The sequence below is a fragment of the Podarcis melisellensis genome (genome assembly GCF_964234715.1).
Source record: "Podarcis melisellensis genome assembly, chromosome: 4".
Lineage (NCBI taxonomy): Eukaryota > Metazoa > Chordata > Lepidosauria > Squamata > Lacertidae > Podarcis > Podarcis melisellensis.
The window spans coordinates 104980188-104998195 of record NC_138531.1 but is presented as its reverse complement, the minus strand read 5'-3'; the positions used below and the strand labels follow the sequence as shown (position 1 = coordinate 104998195).

At 49.6% G+C, this 18008-nt stretch overlaps 1 protein-coding gene across 2 annotated transcripts in view; it reads left to right on the top strand.

Moving 5' to 3' along the window:
* LOC309369072 (uncharacterized protein) overlaps nucleotides 1–18008 on the top strand; it is a 77418-nt gene that overhangs the window by 39547 nt on the left and 19863 nt on the right. The window contains exons 1-2 of one of the 2 annotated variants that reach the window (XM_081909674.1): nucleotides 13948–14018; nucleotides 15580–16072. The exons of the other annotated variant lie outside the window; for it this stretch is intronic. Of the exons in view, the coding sequence (XP_081765800.1) occupies nucleotides 15671–16072 (402 nt within the window). The 5' untranslated portion in view covers nucleotides 13948–14018; nucleotides 15580–15670. Of the gene's footprint in view, nucleotides 1–13947; nucleotides 14019–15579; nucleotides 16073–18008 lie in introns of those variants that run through there. 2 annotated transcript variants of the gene reach the window in all.

The following is an 18008-nucleotide window of genomic DNA, read 5'->3' as shown; positions in this document are numbered from 1 at the left end:
TCTCAAGATACACAGTCCCAACTCCGGTCGCTTCCAGCTCCTGACCGTTGGCCTGCTTCACAGCGAAGCTTTGCTTCTTAAACGTTGAAAACAGTTCTCTGTGATGGGTCATGTGAACGGTGCAACCCGTGTCAATGACAAAAGCGTTCTCCACTTCTGGTGTGGTTCCTTTCGACATCAAAGCCTTTGCAGGTTTCACCTGGGACTTGGTACGACCTTTGCCTGTCGCCTCAGGCTTTGCAGAGCTCCCCTTGGCTCCTTTCTGTTGACGTGGCTTCTTACAGTTCCGCTGAAGATGCCCAGCCTGTCCACAATTGTAACAACGGACAACGTTCAAAGCTACAGCATCCTCTCCAGTAGCAGTAGCAGTGGCAGTGGGGGAGCTAGAACTCCGTTCCTCCCTCCCCCTATCCTTGACTTCCAGTGCAGCAAGTCTGTCATGTTCATTAAGAACAACTGCGTACACCCTCTCCGCGGTCAACTGCTGGGCCGGTAGGGAACCAAGCTGACTGGCAACCGTTTTATAAGTCCGATTCAGGCTGTTTATAACCATGAAGCAAAACACTTCCTCCTGTAGATGAAAATTGCGCTCCGCCATCTGTTGGCGCAGAAACTTCATCTCCGTCAGGTGCGCTTGAACATCTCCATCAGGCGTAAGCCTCAGATTGGTCAGCTTTTCAAAATGCAGCAACGCTGAAGAACCAGCATCTCTCGGATGTGTTCTACGCAATGTCTCCCAAATCTCTCGCGCATATTGCAAATGCTGTATATGCACCAGCTGATCATCTGCGACACACAGAATTATGGCCGTCCTGGCTCTCACATTCTGTGAATTCCAACCTGGCGTTGGTGCAGCAGGGATGGGGTTATCAATCACCCCAAAAAGCCTCTGATTCTGCAGCAGGGCTTTCATCTTTACAGACCATGAGGCATAATTGTCATTTGTCAGGGGAGGTGGGTAAGGCAAGCCTCCCCCCTTCTTGGCATCCATTTTGAATCTAGGCCTCAGCTCTCGCTCTCTGGAGCCTGTAAAATCCCAAAGGCCTATCTTAGTTGTTTACTGCTTTCTCCACTTGGCAGTAAAACCACAAGCTGCACAAAAGTCCTTGCAAAGAACAGTGAAGTAGACAAAACACACTCCGTGTTCCAGCCCCCTAGTCAGTAGCTTTCCACTGTTCTGACTTTACGTTGCTTAGCAACTGTGCATAGCAGCTCTTATCTAGGTATGCAAGGTATGCGGCTGTTTTTCTCCCCTCAGTGCTGGTTTTTCCCAAACGTAGACACTTTTGTGAACCGAAAACTTTTCCTTTACGCGATCACTTTACAGCCAATAAATCTCCATACCTTCATCTCAATGCCAGCCGTTTGATCAGCGTTCAGATGCACACAGACGTTATCTTCCTTCCCTTGGTGCAGAGGAAGGCATACGATCCATTAACTTCTCACGCAGATTTCCATGGATCAGAACCATCCTCTGCTACCAGTTGTTGGAATCTCGAGCCTTGTCAGAGGAATGTGCCATTCTCCAGGCACCCGGCTTGAGTTCCTTGTGGACCTCCCTGTCTGCGACTCCCGGCAGGATACAGGCAAGATCTCTATCGGCGATTCTCCTCAAACGTGAGAAGAACCCACCACTCTTCCCTCCTCCCTGTCTTCCCCAGGAGGGGGGAAAGAGACAGACAGAAAAGTATTTCAATGCCTTTATTTCTGTCTATGCAGCAGTACAGAGAAACACGCCTGCACTTTCCAAACACCAACAGCAGAGAGAGCTAAACTCCACCCCTGTACTTCCAGTACAGATCAGATGACACTCTGAGCTAACATCCAGTGCTCAGTACAGTGAATAGACTGTCGTTTCGATCCCACGGAACAGTCCCAAACATCAACATCCTGTTTGGCATTCCAGCCAGCTGCAGCTCGCTGCTGCATTGGTCCTTTTTCGTAACAAGGAAATGGCGGGGTCATGTCGGACCAAGTAGAGGCTTCCAAGGACCACAGGGAAATGTGGTGTCTGGACTAGTTGAAACGTTAACAGTTCCTGGTGCAGGGGTGCCACTAACACCCCTGCACCAGGAAGACGCCAGAGGCCTCCTAGTCAATCATTGCCTCCAGGCCAGCATGCCCCCCTGGGGAAAGAGAATATGGATAGGGAGAAGGAAATGGGGTGCAGAGGGATTGAGCCTCAGCTGAGCCCCTCCTAGCACAGCTGGGGCTTGGCGTTTCCCAACCTCTTGGCCGGACACTCTGCTGTGAAATGGCCCCCTCTCCACAAGACAAGCCCAGTCCCTACTTGCATGGGCTCCACTGCAGCGCTGGATCCCGGGGGCTCCCTCAATCAGAGCTCAGAATCTCTCTCGGAAACATGATAAGTCTGTCAGGGCTGCTGCCAGTTCATCCTTAAGGCAGGGATGAAGGCCCTGATGGAAGTGGAACCGTCAGGCAGCTACATAGCAGGATGTCCGCAGCCCACCAACGGAGCTCTGCGGCAGACTCGGTAACTAGGCGAGCCCCCTGCCAGAGGTTCTGCAGGGCCATCTCAGCCGCCAGGGCGCGATTCAGCTCCCCGAACATGCCCTCCAGGGTGGCAATGAAGTTGTCCAAATTCCCCAGCAGATGGCCGTTGGCCTCAAGGTACGGAGAGACCCAAGTAAGTGCCGGGCCCACGAAGAGGCTGACCATAAAGCAGACGCGGCTCCGTGGGGTGGGAAAGTCTGTCTCACAGGTGGGGAACATCAGCCAACACTGGCTGACAAAGCCTCGAAGGGCCCCAGGTGTTGGTTTCTATTTCCCTCACTGAGCAGCAACTGCATGTCACAAGACATTGTTTACAGTCCAAGTTACTGTTGGGTTCCCACAGGAATGGGAGACTGGATGTGACATACACTGGTTTCCTGTTTTTCAGTGTTCTCTTGGTTTCTTTGTGTCGAGAATAAGTTTCTTCTCTGCTCTCACAGAGGCAAGATGTATGTTTGTGTCTTCTCGGTATAGTTGAGAAATAAAGATTGGCATGTAGCACATACTGCTTTATCCTTTCGTCTGCGGACTACGCTCTGCTGGGCTAAAGATAAGACGAGCCAGTACCAGCTCCAGATGGGCCAGAGCTGGACAAATTCCAACACCATGCTCCCCCCTGAACCTCTCTGGTTATGGGACAGGGGAGCACGTCAGGCTGGGGCCGCCCAAAGTGCTTAAACCTCCCCCTAGAACATAGCTCCCTGGGTTTAGAGGTTCTGCAGCACCGTGGTGAGATCTATAGGCTGGAGGACATCAGGACCCGGGGGCAAGATGGTGCGGTGGGAGCAGGAATGGGAATCCGGAAGCCAGGAGTCAAGAAGCCAAGGGTCTGAGGATCAGGAATCAAGGAGTCAAGAAGCCCAAGGAAGGAAACGCTTTGCTGTGGCAAAGAGCCAAAGGGAAAGGCTGACCTTATATCCCTTTCTGGCTCTTTCTTGCCACCAGGTGCTGTGAGTTACCCATCGGCCTCACCTGTGCAGCCGTGCCTCCTTGCCTCTTCAGAACAAACTTAGGAAAGCCCCACTCCTGCAAAGCCCCACTGGTCCCAGGGCCTGGCTCCAGCATGCGCTCCTGACAATAACACTACTTCTTTTGGAGTAATATCATAAAATTATGTATCAATGGAAAGATAATATAATCAAGAATGCAATTACCTGTATTCTATCAAAATTTATAGCCAAATAACTAAAAAAAGGAAGCACAACTTGCTTAGCTTGACTTGTAATGTGATTCCTAACAAGTTGGTTGGTTTTTTCTGTCTTCTTTCATTTCGTGAGTTTGAAGAACATAATAGAAGAAAAGAAAAATATGTGAGAAGAAGAATCGGAGAAGATTTACATCCCACTTGCATCACACCTACCGTGAAGCACAAAGTTAGTGTGATGATCCGGGGTTGTATGACAGCTAAAGGTGTGGGCAGAATTTGTGTCATTAATGGGAACGTCAATGCCCCCAAATACATAAATACATGAGCCCTAACTAAAGCCTTCCGCATGTGATCTTTTCCTAGATACTGAAGCATTATTTATTTATTTATTTATTTATTTATTTATTCGTTTATTTTATATTTCAACAGGAATCAGTTCCATGTCATGTTACTCCTTTTTGCAAAAGGCGGTTTCAATATACAGTGGTGCCCTGCAAGACGAACGCCTCGCAAGACGGAAAACCCGCTAGACGAAAGGACCTCCTCCGAAGGCTGGCGGTGGGGCGAAGAGACCTCCTCCCGCCGCCAGCCTTCGGATGGCTGCTCCGAAGGCTGGCGGTGGGGTGGAGAGACCTCCTCCCACCGCCAGCCTTCAGAAGGGTGCTCCGAAGGCTGGCGGCAGGAGGAGGTCTCTCCGCCCCACCGGCAGCCCTCGAAAGGCTGCTCCGAAGGCTGGCGGCGGGAGGAGGTCTCTCCGCCCCACCGGCAGCCCTTGAAAGGCTGCTCCGAAGGCTGGCGGCGGGAGGAGGTCTCTCCGCCCCACCGGCAGCCTTCGGAAGGCTGCTCCGAAGGCTGGTGGTGGGGCGGAGAGACCTCCTTCCGCCACCAGCCTTCGGAAGGCTGCTCCGAAGGCTGGCGGTGGGGCGGAGAAACCTCCTCCTGCCGCCAGCCTTGGGATGGCTGCTCCAAAGCCTGCCGGTGGGGCAGAGAGACCTTCTCCCCGCGCCAGCCTTCGGATGGCTGTCCTGAAGACTTGCGGTGGGAGGAGGGTTTTCCTTCCCACCGCCAACTTTCAGAATGCTGTTCTGAATGTTGGCGTGGGGAGGAAAAGCCCTCCTCCCACCGCAAGCCCCGGGAACAGAGGAGAAGCGCTGCGCACCTTCCCCTCTGTTCCCGTACCTGTCCTGAAGGCTTGCGGTGGGGAGAAAAGCCCTTCTCCGCACCGCCAGCCTGGCAAGCGGTCTCCATAGGAACGCAATAATTGATTTTCAATGCATTCCTATGGGAAACCGTGCTTCGCAAGACGAGGGGAGGTTCCAAGATGGCGCCGAGGCAAGTCACGCTCCCCTGCGCTCCCCGGCACTCACTTTTATTCTTTTAAAACTTTATCTAAATTGCCCTCTGAATGCCAATTTCTAACAGAAAACATTTTAAAGACTCAGTTTGCCTTCAGCTTGTCCCAGCCTGCTCCCTCCCTCCTTATCAGCTGCCTGGTCAAGGCTGCCAGAGAGGAGAAAACACTGCTGCCTGAACTGAGAGCAGAGAGAGCAGAGAGAGAAGTGAACTGCTCACCCGACCAACGGAGGGTAAGGAGAGACACGACCGTGAGCCCTGCTATGAGACTGGCTCATAGACACCCAGCTCTGCTGCCCCGGCGCTCACTTTTATTCTTTTAACATTTTAAAGACTCTGAGTATTTTTACAATTCTTGCTGCCTCTGAGAGCTTCAGCTTGCCTTCAGCTTGTCCCAGCCTGCTCCCTCCCTCCTTATCAGCTGCCTGGTCAAGGTTGCCAGAGAGGAGAGAACGCTGCTGCCTGAACTGAGACCAGAGAGAGAAGTGAACTGCTCACCCGACCAACGGTGCCTGGAGAAGGAGGGTAAGGAGAGACACGACTGTGAGCCCTGCTTTGAGACTGGCTCATAGATACCCAGCTCTGCTGAACACAGAGAAAGATAAAGCTTGGAGATTTGGGGGCCAACTGAACTGACTGACCCCCAGCTGGGGGGCTGTGTGAACTAGCTGGAGACAGCATTCCTGCTTCACAGCTGAAGAGGAAGTGCAGCAGCTGGAAAGACTCCTTATTTTAACAAACTGTTCTGAGGAGACCAGCATTTATACTCTCAGAGACTCCTGATGAAGGCATCCTGAGCTTTGTTTGTTTGTTTGTTTTTGCTTTGTTTTTGTTGTTGTTTTTATAGGAAGTTTTTAATCTAGAGAAATATACCGAGGCTGTTGATGAGCACATCAGGAAGCTGCTGTAGAGAGCAGGTGGGAATATAGATTGATACCCCCACTTGCCCCCCAATTTAAGGCAGTCGCACCTGGGGTAAACTGCCCTCTCTCTATATCAAGACAACTTTTACCATGGTTTTTACTAGAAGAACATACAAGGAGTTGGGTATACTGCCTGACTCGGCAATCAGCCCCCCGGGCCCTGGTAAAAGACAAAGCAAAATCACAAATTACTTCCCTAAGATGGAGGAGGGTAAGAGTCCACAAAAAGAGTTAATCCTTGATGAAGTAATACCCCCCTCCCTAACTGTTCTTGATTGGACGTCTTATTTTAAAGAGACATATCAAGATACTGGAAATATTAACTCTTCATGCAGCCTAGCGCAAGAACTAGCTTTAGCCGAGGAACTTCAGGAGGGAAATACCTTTATTACTAAGGAACAGCGGCCCACGGAAGAAATTACATCTACCCATCAAAAAATACTTATTCCAAAATACTCTCAAACAGAACTGAGTGACGGCTGCCCTTTGGATTATTCCCTAGCAATAAGTACTGATCTAGCTAACATAAAAAATTATCTAATAATAACAAATGGGCTATTGCTGACGTTAGTAGAAAACTTCACACCTCAATTAAAAGAGATAAAATTAAATGATATGCCCCAAGAGCATAAAACAGTTGAGCTAGTGGGGACGAACAAACCAGTAATAAATAAGAGTCTGCAAAGACATAACTCAAGGGTAAAAGTGAAGAAAAGTAAAAATATCAAAGCAACAAGGAAAGCCAAGTATACCTGCAGTAATCGAAACATACATTGGCAGAAATTGTTTAAACTTCTTCCCTCGGCTCCAAGCAAATCGACCACACGGGGCAGTAAAAAGAAGGGTAAAAAGAGAGAAACAAACATAGTTACACAGCAACCGGCTAAGGAGGACTCGCCAAGGCTGACTCCAGTAGCAAGTGAGAAGGCAGAAGTAACAATTCAGTCCCTGGATAACCAACTCTTTAACAAACCTGATGCTGCGGAAGCAGAGGCCTCTACCTATGAAGGCAATAAAACACCTAGCAAATTGAACAGCGGGGAAGAGGAAGCGTTTAGTAGAGATGACACCCCCCTTCAGACCTGGCAAGCCTACAGTCAGGAAAGAGAGTGGAATTTGATTCTAAATCCCCAAAAATTGGTATTCACGAACTTCCCGAAACCTAAGGGCTTCCTTACAGGGAAACAGCGAATAATGAACTTTGTATCTAGTCTAAATGATATACTACCAGGAATGGTTAATTCTAATGATATCACCTCGGTGGAATATCTACATTATGATGGTCACTCAGTGAGAGCACTGACCACTTTTGGGGATCAGAACCTGGCCAAGTTTATTTTTAGGTCAAGACCTGCCTTTTTAAAAGCACGGATGACAATACTTAGGCTCTTTGAAAATAAGGCTCCTTTGAGCCCCCTGTTGAAGACTAAGCAGGCAAACCTTAGAAAGGGGAAACAACTCCCAAAATCCTGGCCTGACAAACAGAACCCGCAATGCCTTGTGAGCAAAGGTGAGGATTTCTTTACTATGGAAGAAAATATCCTAATTGACCAGTTCTGGACGTTCCCACCATTAATACAAACTGACATCTTGGGAAGACTAGACAAGCTAAGAGATAAGCTGGCTGAGAGAGCCTCAGGCAACGAGGTTATTAAGGGGGACCAAAAAAAGACCACAACATGTAACCTTCAGATTAAAGCGGAGATTAACTTTCCACCAAGAGAGAATGTGCCACCCTCCAAAGAGAGCACTCCATCACCCCCCCGAAGGAGAAATATCCCTAAGGTGACCCCACCAGACGCATGGGACAAAATGAGATACCTAGATGAAACAGAATTGGGCCAAAACCAGGCCGCAACAGAATATCCACAGAAGGAATATATGCATAATAAAGATCTGGTGTTCACAAATGTGAGCACTTTGCATCCACCTAGTGAAATCATAGAGCGGCTGGATAGCCCGCCATACAAAGACGATAGGCGACCGATACATAAAGCGACAAACCCTAAAAGTACGTTAGCTAATAATTGACAAAGACCTGACTGCGATAAAGCCAATCTAAAATTTTTATCATGGAACATTGCTGGTTGGCTCAACAAGGCGACTGACCAATCATTTGTCAATTTCATTCAAGATCATGATATAGTCTTCCTGCAAGAGACATGGCTAACAGGGGATTTAGATGTAAATGGTTTTGCCTCATTCTCGCTCGCAGGTTCACCAAGCAACAAAGGGGGACGAGTTAAGGGTGGGCTAGGCATTCTAATATCCACAAGGCTGAGAGCATCTTTCGTCAAGCTGGAGCCTCTGAGCAGTATGGCCATGGCATTATTAATGAAATGCAGATATTGCACACTTCTATTGATTAATATATACGCCCCTCCCCAAAGAGGCAAGCAGCTTATCAAAAATATCTGGCATAGGCTAGAATCATATGTCGATGAGCTAATGAACCAAACTCCTGCAGCTGCAGTGCTGCTGGCTGGGGATTTAAATGCCAGAATTGGCCAATCAGACGAAGCGTTATATGCTCATTTCCATGACGTACCTCCCATTTCTGAAGAAGCCCATCTTATTCCCCCAAGGCTCTCAAAAGACAAGGGCTGCAACTACGCAGGCCTATGCCTTCTACATTTTTCCAACAACTTGGATCTGACCGTATTAAATGGTCGTGTCGACAGAGAACCCAGTGGGGAATTCACATTTATATCCAACATGGGAGCCTCCACTATCGATTACGTCCTAGTGTCATCTAACCTTTTGAGCAGAGCACGGGAATACAAAGTGGTGGAGAGGGTTGACAGCGACCACCTACCGCTCTGTTTAATACTGGACGTAAGAAAAGATTTATTTTGCTCTGATAAACTTGAAGCCCCGTGTTTCGAAAACATGGAGCTAAGATACTCGCGTATTAAATGGTCCAGCAAATTGAGTGATGAAATATCGGAAAGACTTCACTCAGATACTTTTCTTGCTAGAAAGGAGAACCTCGTTAATTCCCCAACTCCTGAGGCTAGATTAGACATGTTCCGGGAACTGATTTCGTCCCTACAACCTTATCTGACTAACAAAAAAATGCCACGGCAATCTCTACACTCTAATAAATCCAAACCCTGGTTTGACCAAGAATGCATGGCTATGAAACGCCTCCTGCTGGATAAGTACAGGAAATATAGAGCAGCGAACCTACCTTCGCTTCCATTAGACTGGTTTGAGTTAAAACGCAGTTATAAAGCTTTGATTAACAAGAAAAAGCTCCAGGCACAAAGGGAGGAATGGCAGTGCCTAGTGGAGGCCTCCCGAAGGAAAGATTCTGCCACGTTTTGGAAAACAATCGCAAAAAGCTGGAGAGACTCCCCGATTGAAATCGAATACTCTATACCTGCCGGAGCATGGGAGGCCTTTTTCCTCTCATTATATTCATCAAATCAACTGGCCCCAGTTCTGCTTCCCGCTTCAAGTGAATTTGGCAAGGAATGGCCCCCTGTAACCACAGAAGAAATTACAGGCCTTATTCAATCTCTTAAATCAGGGAAAGCCCCGGGTGCTGACAATATCCCACCAGAAATTCTCAAGGGAAATGTTGAATGGTGGGCCCCTGTGCTAGCCGCCTTATTCACCAGTATAAATCAAACAGCTATTATCCCTGAGGACTGGGGCCTAGCCATCATCATTCCAATATTCAAGAAAGGAAACAGATCTGAGCCAGCTAACTATAGACCAATCAGTCTATTAAGTATTATCAGCAAACTATACTCTGCTCATTTATGTGACAAATTAGTGGAGTGGATGGAAAGAGAGCATATTCTATCAGAAGCTCAAGCTGGTTTTAGAGCAAAGCGTTCAACTATAGACCAGGCCCTTATCCTTCAACACCTGGCAGACAAATACTCTAGAAAAGGGGGGTCTTTATATACAGCTTTTGTGGATTTCAAATCGGCCTTTGATCTAATACCAAGGGATAGACTCTGGGAAAAGCTTGGCGCTACAAACATAGATAAACGCTTATTACGCCTTATCCGTGGTCTATACGAAAACACCAGGGTGAGGGTAAGATGCGATCGGTCAGGCCATCTAACTAAAGAAATTAAAACACACTATGGGGTTAAACAAGGATGTGTCCTCGCGCCAATGCTATTTAATTTTTATATTAACTCTCTAGCAGTAAATATGGCGAAAGAAAATGCCCACCCTCCCAAACTGGCAGGTATGCCCCTCCCGGTGCTTCTGTATGCGGACGACGCAGTCCTACTCTCCTTTTCCTGCGTTGGCTTGAGGAAGCTTTTGAGATCACTTGCTGATCATTGTCAAGTGGAACAACTATCAATAAATTACAGCAAATCTAAAATTATGGTGTTTTCAAAAAAAAGAAGGAAACACAAATGGAGAATTAATGGTCAACCTATTGACCAGGTAGCAACTTTCAAATACCTGGGAATAACTTTTCAGGAAAGGGTCTCGTGGCACCAACAGATGAAAAACGCCATTGTCAACGCAGGAAGGGCCAACAAAGCCCTTACAGGATTCTTTCACGGGAAAGGGGGAAAATACGTTCCGGCAGCCTCCCAGGTTTTTGCTGCAAAAATACTCCCACAACTCACTTATGGATCCCAGGTTTGCAGTTTTAAAAATTTTGCGCCTATGGAGGCATTTCAAGCAAAATTCTACCGATGTTTATTGGGGATCCCTCCCTGTGTATCTAATATAGCTGTCCGCTTAGAAGTTGGACAACTACCTGTTAACGCGCGTTTGTGGATTCTAAAGATACACTACTGGTTAAAACTTATTTTTTTCCCGGCCGGTTTGGCTCCCTTAACACTCTTAGACACCTTTCATTCTACCTGGAAAGCTTCCCTGTTTGAAAAGATAAGAAGCTTGGGATTCTCCCCGCAGATCTTGATAGCGGCAGGATATGAGAGAGCCAGAAGTCAAGTGCTCCAGCGCATCAGGGACATAGAGCTGCAATGTCATATGGGCAAAATGGATAAACACGCCACAATTAGAGACTTTGGGAGAGGGTTCTCACCCGCAAACTATCTGGCTGATTTACAGACATTCCTTTACCCTGGCCAGATTCAACGTTCTGCCCTCTGCCCTGCTGCTAGGCAGATATGAGGGCAAACCATATGAGTCACGTGTTTGCCCATGTGACTCATCGGAAGTGGAAACAAGTTTGCATGTATTGCTGCACTGTAGTTATTACGAGGATTTACGCCTGACCTTTATTGCCCCAGTTCTACGAAAGCTTAAAAATGAATCAGAACTTCAATGTATGAGAGCCTTGGTAGAAGATAAGGTTCCTGTAATCACGATCAATGTTGCTAAATTCTGTGCAGCCGCTATCAGGCGCAGAAAACAAGAGCTTTCCAATGTCAACATGCCGGCGAAGGCAAATACTTAATTTTATTCATGTTGTCCAATTTTAAATTGTTGTTATGGCCTAATTGGTATTGAAATTGTCCTTTGTTTTTTCCGGTGTTATGTCTCGCTGACTAGCTGTACGAGTCAATCTGGTCTGTGACCGTTTAATAAAATTTGATTTGATTTGATTTGACGAAAAACTCGCAAGAAGAAAAAGCTTGCGGAACGAATTAATTTTGTCTTGCAAGGCACCACTGTAATCATATTCCACTGTTGGAATGGCCTGGTGGGTTCTGTCCCAGCTGTTCTGTTGGCGGGGGCCCCCTCCCCGGCAGCCCTGGCCCTCTCCCCTTGAGAACCAAATACAAACTATACAAGAACCCCATAAGACAGTAGAAGCTAATTTTAACAATAACAACAACACAGAAGAACTTACATTTATACTCAAATTAAACTAATCCCCAGCCCCAACTAAACGTTTATCCGACCCCCAAGGGAGGGAACCCCTGGCCAGGGGAACAGAGGGGGAACAAGGTGGGGGCGGTGGGGTTGGACCACCCCGGGTGCCATCCTGAGGGGGGTGACATTCGTCGTGCCCCCCGCCCGCACCCTCGACTCCAAGCGTACCCCGAGCCTTCGAGGGAAGGGGGAGCTGCGCTGATTTGTCGCTTTGCCCTCTCCCCTGCCTGCCTGCCTGGCTCTGCGCCATTCAATGGGAATAAATGCAATTTTGTTACCCTCCCTTGAAAAGAAAACAACAGAGGACACGCAGCAAGCTTTAATTATGATTGCAAGTGAGTAGCAGCAGCAGCAGCAGCCCAGAGCTGGCCGGACCCTCGGAGAGGCCAGGGCCGTCATTACCTGGGGGGTGCAAGGGGTGGGGGCCAGGGGCTGCCACTGAAGCCGCCTAAGCTCCTAACCATCTACCTCTTATGAAGTAATACATAATTTTGATCCAGCTAGAAAAACAAAACACATATATACCCAGATATTACTGAAATGTATACCTACTTTTCCTCTAAAGGACTTGAGACTGTGGGTGCTCATTCACCAAAGATGCGCCGTGCCAGCGTGTCATACAGTTGCAGGAATTTGTGTATGCGTTGGGGAAGGGGTTGCCCCTCCAGCAGACATCATGCACATGCAGCCCACCACCCAAATCAGCACCATCACTTTTGTGAATTGTCCCCACAAAACACTTCATCACAGTTTCTTCCTATCTGTTCAAAGGTCCTTTGCTGTACGATACCAAATGTAAGAATTCACTGATAAATGCATCTATGTACCGGCTCAGTGGGGAAACTTCAGAAATTCATCTAGACCTGAGAGCTCAGCTCCTCAGCAGCCCCTCTGCCTGAGGGATCATCCCTGGCATCCTGATACCTGAGTGCCAGACAGGTAGCCATGCCAGAAATAACAAACCCAGAGGAAGACAAAAGGGTGGGATGAACTTGGCTGGGAAACAGGGAAATGTAAAGATCTCTTTTGTGACACTCGATGGGTGTTTGGTGGAGGGCAAGGGGAACCATGGGGCAGGGTCCAGGATGCTCAGATTCCTGCCACCAGATGTATGAGTGATGTAGTTGGGGGGGGGGTGTAACCTGGGGATTAACAGCTAATAAAACTTTGGGTTCTCTTTTGTTCAGGGCTTCCATCCTGTTCCACCTGGTGGCAGGTGGGAGTCCTGTCGCCAGAGTCTTCAATCAAGACCAATTTGCTCTGCTATTCCTGGCCGGTGTCCTTGTTTTTTGTCCAAGGGAGCCTCAGATTTCTCCGTTAACAATTCTCAACGGTGCCGTGCACTGAAATTAACTAAATTTGGGGGAATCATGGGGCAGGTCTTTGCACCCCGGTAGCGCCTATGCTAAAGACAGCCCCGGAGGGGGCTTTGACCCCAAGCATAGGATCGGGTCTGCACAGAAAGTGAGGGGGGGTGACACCTGCGGGCAAGGAGAGGCAACCAGCGCTGGGCTTCCCTGCAGCAGCGAGGCAACGTCCCCTTACGAGAAGCGCCTGGGAGGAGGAGGGCGGGAGGGGCGCCATTCAGCGGAGCGGGGGGGGGGGGTCGGCAGTCACCCCTCCAGTCCAGCCCTGGGGGTGTTAACGAAAAAATCTGAGGGCTCCCTTGGACAAAAAGAAAGACACCAACCAGGATTACTCGGAGCAAAAGAGCAGCCTGTGGGCTTGGCCTCTATTGATCTGTTGCAACAGGGTGCTCCCCCCACTTGCAGGAGAGAGGAGGGACCCAGAAAAATGGTGTGCAAGGCCTTAGAAAGACTTTTGAAATTGCCACCCTGGAGATCAAGACCAGCCCCCCCATTCCTCCCATTTCTGAATTGCAGGAGGAGCTTCCTGGCCTCCTGCAAAGCCCTTTTCCCTGCAAACTCTTCCTCCGCTTTCCGGCCGAGGGAGGGAGATGCTCTAAACCCAACCGAGAGCCTCACCCCCAAAAGGATATCTGGGCATGGGCGGAGCCGGGGGGGGGGCAACTGCCCCCCTAAATGCATAGAAAAATAAGAATCTGAGGTTTTGCCAAGCAAGAGAGGGCTGAGCAGGATGGACTCTGCATTGCAAGGGTTAAAGGGAACCGAACTGCCTTCCTAGAGAGGACAGGAAGCAGACGGGGGGGCAGGTCCTCCAGAGCCAAGCCCCCCCCCAGTCCTTCCCTGCTTGGGTGTCTCTCCTGCAAGGGCTGCCTCGCTCTCCCCTCCTGGGATCTGGTGAGTCTCCCCTCTCTCTCTCTGGGATCTGGTGGGGGTCCCAGGGCTGCAGCAGGGGAGGAGGCCGGGGGGCCCTGATCTGCTCCTGCAAGGGGGGGACCCCAAGTCAGGGGGGAGGAGAGGGTCCTGCCAGGGAGGGGCCAGCTCTGCCACGCTCTCCCTCCTGCAGATCAGAGGGGGGCCTTCCGCCCCCCCCTTCAGAAAAACAATGACTCCCCCGAAATCTCCTTATTCAAACAAAGGAGTCCCTAGGACTTTGACTCTCTGTGACGTCTCTCATCGTCATTGCAGAACAGAGGAAACATCTGCAAATGGTTTTCCAAAGCTGGACGAGGAGGTGGACTAGCCCCCCCCCAAAAAAAAAGTGGGAAAGAGAGGCCAGGAATAAGGAGAGGGATCCCAGCCCAGAGTCTGGCTGCTGCATTGGGGACCAGTTTCCCAGTGTCTCCCAGGGCAGCTCCCCACGGAGGCCACGGCAGCAATCCCCTCGCACCCAGAGCAGGGCATCCCAGGACCACATCCTCTCTCTCCCAAAGGGATTGTTGCTGGCAAAGCAGCCGGAAATGGGCGCTGCTCCTCACTGAGCCTCCAGGGACCTGGGCATCAGTGGCTGTGCGTGTGTGAAGCCATCTAAGAGAATAATAATAATAAATTAGCTGCCTAAATTTCAAAGGAGATGTCTTTGGCCCCTCCCACTTGGCCCTCAGGGGGTTGACTAGATACATACCTGGCCCTCAAGAGTAAGAAAAAGAGACCCCACCCCAGGAGTCTGCCTTGAGAGTGGCAGAGAGTCCAAGTGCAAGAAAAGGAGACGGAAGCAGGGGAGAAATGTGCCCTGAAGTGGGGGTGGGGGGAGAACAACTCCTGAGGACCCCCGGATGAGGACCCCCTCTAGAGCCAAGCATCCATTTTTCAAATGACTCCCTTGTCAGTCAGTTCTGACTTCTTGCATTGACTGGAAGGCAGGAGCAACCAGGCTGATTCATCTCCCAGAAACCCCTTCAGTTGCCTCCACGTTCTGCATTCCTCCTTCTCTTTCTTTTCAAAAAGGTATCTCACGCTTTGGGCTCTGGTACCGTCCAGTGACGCAGGGACGCAGGTGGCGCTGTGGGTTAAAGCCTCAGCGCCTAGGACTTGCCGATCGAAAGGTCGGCGGTTCGAATCCCTGCGGCGGGGTGCGCTCCCGCTGCTCGGTCCCAGCGCCTGCCAACCTAGCAGTTCGAAAGCACCTCCGGGTGCAAGTAGATAAATAGGGACCGCTTACCAGCGGGAAGGTAAACGGCGTTTCCGTGTGCGGCTCTGGCTCGCCAGATGCAGCTTTGTCACGCTGGCCACGTGACCCGGAAGTGTCTTCGGACAGCGCTGGCCCCTGGCCTCTTGAGTGAGATGGGCGCACAACCCCAGAGTCTGTCAAGACTGGCCCGTACGGGCAGGGGTACCTTTACCTTTACCTTTACCGTCCAGTCCTGATTCCTGGCAAGTCTCATCCATGCTTGTTCAGGGATCTGTTTCTTCTCCTGACCTACAAATTCTGTAACAGAACAATGTATTTGCTTTCTAGGATTTGCTAGAGCTTCTCATTAAGACGGCCAGAACTTGGCAGAAGACCAAAGGGTTCCTTCCGATCTCTGAGAGGCTTCCTGAGAGCACAGATGGATGAGCAAGACCCAGCTGGACCTGAAGAAGGAAGAGGCCATGCCAACCAAACTGGGAGCAGTGGGGGATTCTGGGAAAACTCTGTGCTGAAGATCCTGGGTGAGGAGGACACCCTCCGCTCAGAGGTGCAGAGCCAGCAGTTCGGGAGGTTCTGGTGCCAGGAGGCCAAAGGACCCCGAGAGGTTTGCAGCAGACTCTACCACCTTGACCATCAGTGGCTGAAGCCAGAAAGGCACACGAAAGCTGAGATGCTGGACCTGGTGATCTTGGAGCAGTTCCTGGCTGTCCTTCCCCCGGAGATGGAGAGCTGGGTGAGGGAGTGTGGAGCAGAGACCAGTTCCCAGGCGGTGGCCCTGGCCGAAGGTTTCCTCCTGAGTCAGGCAGAGGAGAGAAAGCAGGTGAGAGAGACTTTCCTCTGGATACTACCTTGACCAGAGCCAGGGCCTTTTCGGATGTGGCTCCGTCCTGGTGGAACGCTCTCTCACAAGAGACCTTGGCTCTGTGGGATTTGACATCTTTCCTCAGAGCATGCAAGACAGAGCTGTTCCGTCAGGCCTTTGGTCAGGGTTCAGTCTGATTCTTTTCTTTCAATACAAGAATAAGCAATAAAGAGGCTTCCTAGCCCGCTCACCACCTCCTTTATAAGACCGGTGGTAACAGTCGTTGGCCCTAGCGAATATTAAAGGTAAAGGTAAAGGTACCCCTGCCCGTTCGGGCCAGTCTGGCCAGACTCTAGGGTTGTGCGCTCATCTCACTCTAGAGGCCGGGAGCCAGCGCTGTCCGCAGACACTTCCGGGTCACATGGCCAGCGTGACAAGCTGCATCTGGCGAGCCAGCGCAGCACACGGAACACCGTTTACCTTCCCGCTGGTAAGCGGTCCCTATTTATCTACTTGCACCCGGAGGTGCTTTCGAACTGCTAGGTTGGCAGGCGCAGGGACCGAACAACGGGAGCGCACCCCGCCGCGGGAATTCGAACCGCTGACCATGCAATTGGCAAGTCCTAGGCGCTGAGGTTTTAACCACTTTCAGTTTTACTTGACTTGATCATGGATGGAGGATTTGACCTGGCATGTGTAACAGAGACTTGGTTGGATGAAGCAGATGGGCCTGTTCTTGCCGCTGCTTGTCCACCAGGTTTCTCTTACGCACAGCAACCCAGGTCATGTGGGCGGGGAGGGGGGGGTTGCAGTGATTTTTAGGAAGTCATTAGTTTGCACCAGGCGTCCTATTGGGAAGACCCAGTTTTCCGAGTGCATGTTCATAGAATCATAGAGTTGGAAGAGACCCCAAGGGCCATCGAGTCCAATCCCCTGCCAAGCAGGAAACACCATCAGAGCACTCCTGACATATGGTTGTCAAGCCTCTGCTTAAAGACCTCCAAAGAAGGAGACTCCACCACACTCCTTGGCAGCAAATTCCACTGTCAAACAGCTCTTACTGTCAGGAAGTTCTTCCTAATGTTTAGGTGGAATCTTCTTTCTTGTAGTTTGGATCCACTGCTCCGTGTCCGCTTCTCTGGAGCACACTAAAAAGGATTTACCAAGAGCTCTGGCCAAGAGTTTCAATACAAGGAATAATTCCTACTCGAGAGTTGAAAAGAAAAACGTGTATATTCTGCTAAGAATAACAGTTTTTAACTAATAGTAAATTTAAACACAACGTATAAGTGCGACAGTTTTAAAATAATACTAGATTTAAACACAACGTTTAAATACAGAAATAATGTAGTTTCAAATATGCAGTGATATAGTATAAAGGTACATAACATACCAGTACACAACAATTGTTTCATACAAGTCTCAATGGCAGTGAAAAAGTGTGATCCTGTCGTCTGGGGTGTTAGCCACCCCTCCCAGTTTGGTGTCATCTGCAAATTCGATCAGGATGCCCTTGAGCCCATCATCCAAGTCGTTGATAAAGATGTTGAATAAGACCGGGCCCAAGACAGAACCCTGTGGCACCCCACTAGTCACTCTTCTCCAGGATGAAGAGGAACCATTGATGAGCACCCTTTGGGTTCGGTCAGTCAGCCAGTTACAAATCCACTGAGTGGGAGCATAGTCAAGTCCGCATTTTACCAGCTTCTTTACAAGAATATCATGGGGCACCTTGTCAAATGCCTTGCTGAAATCAAGGTAGGCTACATCCACTGCGTTCCCTTCATCTACCAGGCTTGTAATTCTGTCAAAAAACGAGATCAGGTTAGTCTGACATGACTTATTTTTCAGAAATCCATGCTGACTATTGGTGATCACAGCATTCCTTTCTAGGTGCTCACAGACTGTTTGCTTAATGATCTGCTCCAGAATCCTCCCTAGTATTGATGTCAGA